The sequence below is a fragment of the Equus asinus genome, chromosome 16 (genome assembly GCF_041296235.1).
Source record: "Equus asinus isolate D_3611 breed Donkey chromosome 16, EquAss-T2T_v2, whole genome shotgun sequence".
NCBI classification, from domain to species: Eukaryota; Metazoa; Chordata; class Mammalia; order Perissodactyla; family Equidae; genus Equus; species Equus asinus.
The window spans coordinates 6,583,581-6,589,407 of NC_091805.1; the positions used below are offsets into that span (position 1 = coordinate 6,583,581).

Here is a 5,827-nt window from a genome sequence, read left to right on the forward strand (position 1 = left end):
TGTCCAGGGTTACTTTAGTTGTAAGAAGGAGGACCTGGGAGGAATGGGCTACTCTATCTTGGCTGGAACCACACATTTCCTAACCGCTAAATCTGAGCAACACTTTCAAATCCTTATCTTATTCTGTTTTTAAACAAGTTTTGCTCTGCTAGAGTACATGCTTTTCCTTGAAGCTCATTTCTCCCTCAGCGTTTACTACTGCACTTTATGAGTTTCCTCCTATCTCTTGGTCACTTCTAAGTGCCCTTCACAATTTCCTCTGGGCAAGTAGCTTTCCAACTGCTGTGTTCCTCAGAATTCTGTCCTGAATCCTTTTACACTGCTCTGATTGTCTCCCTCCACCACTGGCTACGCTTGGCCCTCCTCCGTATCCCAGAATGTGGAACCCACAGATACCAGGAGGGCTGACTAAGGGATTTGAGCATCCACAAATCTTGTCATCTGCCGGGTGTCCTGGACCCAATCCCCCGCTGACACCAAAGGACGACTGTGTATGCTGAAAACTACAAATCATTGTCTCCAGCCCTTAATCCCAGACTAGCTCCTATTGGAAACCTCCACCTGGCTGTCCCAGCAACTGTTATCCAAAATGTAACTCATGGTCCTCACGTCCATGTGAAGATAGATGTTCTCCCAAATTGGCTTTTCTTCCTGGATTTCTGAACTTGGTTAATGACCTTATAACCTACCCAGGGATCCCACTCAGAGATGTGGCATTCATGTTAGTTTCTTCCTCTCCTCCAAACTCCCACACGTCACCAAGCTCTAGCCATTCTCCCTACAGGTAGATCTCAAGTCCATCCATGCATCTCCATTCCCTCTGGCAAAGCCTAGAGCGTTTACTCAAAATCTCATTCCTGGACTATTCTAATAGTTTGTAAATTTGTTTACCTGCCTCTTTCCAGTGCCTCTTCCACAGAGGCTCTAGAGTGATTTTTTAAAAATGCAAATATAATCAAGTCTGCTTACTGTCTTTACTAATCCCCCAGTACCTCTGAAGAATGAATTCTAAACTCTCACTTTTCAGGCTCATCTTCCACCATTTCCTCCATCCGTTTCTGGAAACCTGCTGTGACCTCTGAGCCCACACTTTGTGTGCAGACCTTTGTTCACACTGCTGTGTCTGCCTGCACGGTCTTCCTCTCTTTCCCTCACTCACACCCACTCCACCTAAACCCACTCCTGCTAGGCCGAAGGCATTCCAGCCATGCGATCTCTTCGGGGAAGAGTTTTCCAGTTCCTGGTGTAAAGTGCTTCTCTCCTGTTTCTGCACAACCTCAAGCAAGTTGTCATTGTTGATTTGCTTCCTGGCCTCCCATCTGGATTCCAAGGGGGCTCTGAAGGAGCTTCCTTTTCCACATCTGTAAAATGTGGGAAAAAAATACAAATAGAGAACAGAGAAGTCATCTCGTTCAGCTTTTGACTAGTCATCTTGAGAAGGAAGCACACCATGGTGGTTAAGAGCACCGACTCTGGAACAGGACACCTAGCTTCAAATATTGGCTCTGCCACTTATTGATTTTCTGACCTTTATCAGTGTTCCCATCAGCAAAATGGGCACAACAGTATCCACTTCACTGGGTAGTTGTGAGGATTAAATAACATAATGTAGAATGCTGGCCTGTAGAAAGAGTCTATAAATGTTTGCTCTACTGTGATATAGAAACTTTGGCATGTAGACAGACTATATAAATATTTGCTATATTCTGAAAGTATTTTTTACTAAGCATTACTTGCAACATTAAGAAAATGTCCTCCCCTTTCTAAAGGGTAGTATTGGCCACTTAGTAACTCCTTTGCTCAGCTACAAGGAACCACAGTGAATGCAATACATTTTTCAAGGAGAATTCTCCTGGAAAATAGCCAAATGGAGTATTCTCTTTTAGAAATAGAATTACTTCATTCGGGACTTTAGCAAAGAACTATTTTTTTAAAAAAAGAATAAATAAAAAGCAATATGGGAGAACGCTTAGGTAGTTTCCAGTGGTTGAGAATAATTCTTTGAAAGTGAATAGGGAAAACCTTAAATAACTGACTATTTAAAAGGAATAGATTTTCTAAGCTCAGAACTCTGACTGTACTTCTATGAAATAGATGTTTATGATTCCTTCTCAGCAGTCTGCTTCTTCCCTGGGAATCAAGCTATAAGAAATCATTTTAAAATCCCATATGAATTGTTTAACAAATATTTGTTCAATTATAAATATTTTATGAAAAAAATCACCAGATTAAAAGCCTGCCCCCTCCTCCCCAATTAAATACTCAAAAGGACATGTATAGAGATGTATTCCCTCACTCAAAAAATTATGTTCAAATATAAAATCAATCTTTTTAAAAACTCCCTTAAGAAGGAACTTCTCAAGTTTCCAATCCCACCCGTTTCTCCCCTTCTTTCCGTTGCCCTCCCCACTCCCAACAGCCAGTCTTCATGAGGGGAGGCTTTCGAGGCAGCCAGAGGCTGAGTTTGCTTTTCCCCAGCTGCCTCCAAGACAGCAACAGGGCGAGCATCCTCTTCCAAGACGCCTGGAGTTCTCGTGGACGTCAGTCCAGGAAAGGTTCTGCATTGCAGGGACCCCTTACCTCCCCGCTCCCAGGCTAATTCCACGAAGCCAGGCGCTTCTGTGTGTGAATTCTCATTAGAAACCTTAACCTGACGTGATTGAAATTGTAATGTAATGGGCAATTTTTTCAATTGTCCAGTGAAAAAGAAATTATTACAGCTGATTTCATGCAGGAAAAGCTTTATTAAAGTCACAGAACTGTTACACTTTTTAAAGACGGCTACATGGAATACCCAAACATTTTTAAACGACTTAGGAAACAAGCGGCACATCTTTATTAAGCAAGTTCCACCGTCACAATTTTCTCTGCCCCCACCCTCAGCGCTCAGCTATAGAATATTCATTTATTTATCTCATTTAGAATATCCGTCTCACAGTCATCTGTCAAAGCTTTCGTTGCAAAAACACGTTTCTTAACAGTAAATACGCACTGGAAAGATAGGATTAGACATTTAGAGGACTTGAAATGTTTAAACAATACATGATAACAGGATTACGAGAAGGGGTGGGGCATCTTTCAGTTCATCTTTTCAGTCCATCTTTTTCAAACATTAATCTCTCAAGTCGGTCCGAGTATTATTCTTAAATTCATCCGGCTCCTTCTTTTCCTCCTCCTCCAACGGCAATGCTTTAACAATCTGAATTCTGTTGCCTGGGAAAAAGAAAAGTTAACGTACAGGGACATTTATTGACATCTAATTGTTACAACTCAAACCACGGCACGGCACAAGAGTCAGTCACAGGCAGGTGAAAGGTTACACTGGGGTTGGCGCATGCGCTGTGTGCGCTGTAGCAGACGGTCGGGCTACGGCCTCGGGGCTTACATGACGTTGCACTTCCCAAGCAGCTTCTCAGCGCTCTTGGGCAGGTGGGATCTCCTGTGGGGAAGCTGGAAGCAGGCGGCGGGCTTCTTCTCGTGGCTCAGCAGCATGAGAAACAGCTCCTGCACGTTGACGCCCGTCTTGGCGGAGGTCTCCATGAAGGCGCAATTCCACTCCAACGCGCGGGCAGCGCCATCCTTCGCGGTCACCTCGCGGCGGCTCTCGTCGCACTTGTTGCCCACCAGCACGATAGGGTACTTGTGGAAGCTGCTGCCTTTGATCTCGCGGATCAGCTCGTAGAACGGCTTCAGCTCCTCCAGGGTTTGCTTCTTGGTGACCGAGTAGACCAGGATGAAGGCGTCGCCCCTGGCAATGGCGAGGCGCTGCAGGCCGGGATAGCGGTGGCCACCAGTGGTGTCAGTGATGTGCAGGACGCCCATGCTGTGGTTGCAGCCCAACACCTGGCGGTAGGTATCTTCGATGGTTGGCAGATAGATATCCCGAAAGTTGCCGCGCACCCACCTCTGCACCAGCGCGCTCTTGCCCACGCCGGCGGGGCCGAGGACCACCACGCGGTCACCTTTGCCCCTCAGCTGCGGCACGAAGGCGCGGATGACAAGCAGGGTGGGCAGAGGCCGCAGCCGCCGCATCAGCCGCTCCTTAAAGACGAAGCAGGAGTTGCCCATGGTCGGGAATTGGCGGGGAGACGCGCGCACAACGTCTCCGGCACTGAGCCAGCAGTGAGGGAAGCCTGGGGAGGAAGAAGGGGAGAGTGAGATGGGAGCTCTAACCTGGAACGTTCTCCGAGGTCTGCCCTGCCAGTTGCTCCCCGGGAACGCTGGGGAGGGTGCTAACTCGCTCCCCAACTGCATCCCCGGTCTGAGGCAGAGCCAGGCTCACTGCCCAGCCCAGGCACCCACGGCAGGCTGCGCGCGCGGGGAGGACGGGAGTCCGCTCAGCACCTCTTCCAACGACACCTTGACCGTGCCCTTCCCGAGGGCGTCACACCCATTTTCTTTCACCCCATAAGACTCCACTCCCTAGCTACAAAATGAGAGGCTGTAATAATGGACAGTTTGCCAATCCTTAGAACATACACATCTGAGCGATGTTCCAAAACCTCTCCCCCCAATAAGCCCTTGTTACTTTCTCTCCTTCGGTATTAAAAATTATCGCCATCTCCGACACGATCCGTTACCGCGGGCGGAGACCGCGATCCAGGTGCGATCACCGGGACAGCAAGGGCGCCCAGGGAGCAGCAGGGCCAGGGTGCTGGGCTCATGGCGCCAATAGAGACCTCCCATTACCTGCAGCGACTGTCCCGGGATGTCTGGGACATCACCCCTGCCGGTTCCCACCCGCAGCAGCGCATGCTGGTTCGCCCTCCACACCTCGCATTCGAGTGCCCGAAAAAGGCGGAACACAGTCTTACCTCCCTCCAAGGCGGGCAGCCGGTGTGCTGGCGGCCAATCCGCTCCTCCGATCGTGCAGTCGGAGCAGCCGCCGGAGCGCAGCCGGGCACAACCAGCGCGCTCAGAGGCTCGGGGAGAAATGCTCCAGCTGCTGGGCTCGCTCGGACTGCAGTGCCAGAGCGGGGGCGTGGGCTAGGACACTCCGCTTGCGCAGTACGCAGAGTTGGGGACCCGGCTGCGCGGGGCTGGCGAGCCCAGATGCGCCGCCCACTGTCAGTCCAGCGTCCTGCACACCAGAGGGGCTGAACCCACAGCCCGGGATGCGGGGAGGGCCTGCGATCACAGGCACTGGTCCGTTCAGGAGGGGATGCCTACAGGATTTGCGCTTTAGTTCTGTGCAGGCCGTCTCGCAGCTACTTCAGCCCTCGCCACTTCTATGCCCTTTGCCGCCGGTGGCTTAGCCCTTCCCAAGGCTCAGCTCAGCGCCTTCACTTCGTTGCACAAGGACCAGTTAGGATCCTCGCCACCACTGGCGCCGGGCCCTGCATGGTATCTCATCCACTTTGCTCGGGAAACATTTGTCTTGCACAAAACCCAATTTTTGTCCATTCAGGGAAAAGTCCAACTAATCCTTCCGTTATAAGAAACTTCAGAACCTGCCTCCAGGTGGGATTTCCTGGGGCTTAGGTTCTATGTCCACAGGAAAATACAAATTAAAAGCACAATGAGATAGTGGCACACCTGTATCAAAATAGCTACAATAAAAAATGGTGATAACACTAAAAGCTGATGAGGACGTAGGGCAACTGGCTCACCCGCACACTGCTGGTGGGTGTACAAAATGGTACAGCCACTCTGGAAGGCAGTTTGGCAGTGTGTTATAAAACGAAACATACAACCCAGCAATCACACTCCTAGGTATTTATCCCAGAGAAATGAGAACTTACATTCACACAAAACGCACATGACTTTATGTGTGAATTTTGTACACAAATATTTACAGCAGCTTAATTCATAGTAGCCAAACGCTGAA

The 5,827-nt window shown here is 49.3% G+C and overlaps 1 protein-coding gene across 2 annotated transcripts; it reads right to left on the minus strand.

Annotated features, from left to right (window-relative positions):
* Nucleotides 1-2,724: 2,724 nt before the first annotated feature.
* On the minus strand, nucleotides 2,725-5,292 carry DIRAS3 (DIRAS family GTPase 3). 2 transcript variants are annotated; one of them, XM_014867345.3, is made up of 2 exons: nucleotides 4,815-5,292; nucleotides 2,725-4,133 (listed from the first exon to the last, which is right to left on the minus strand). In XM_014867345.3, exon 2 carries the CDS (start codon nucleotides 4,066-4,068, stop codon nucleotides 3,382-3,384), a length of 687 nt encoding a protein of 228 aa, XP_014722831.1. In that variant the 5' UTR covers nucleotides 4,069-4,133; nucleotides 4,815-5,292; the 3' UTR covers nucleotides 2,725-3,381. The 2 variants fall into 2 exon arrangements, with proteins under 2 accessions (XP_014722831.1, XP_014722832.1); XM_014867346.3 differs by having other exon boundaries at nucleotides 4,690-4,827.
* Between the last annotated feature and the right edge of the window lie 535 nt (nucleotides 5,293-5,827).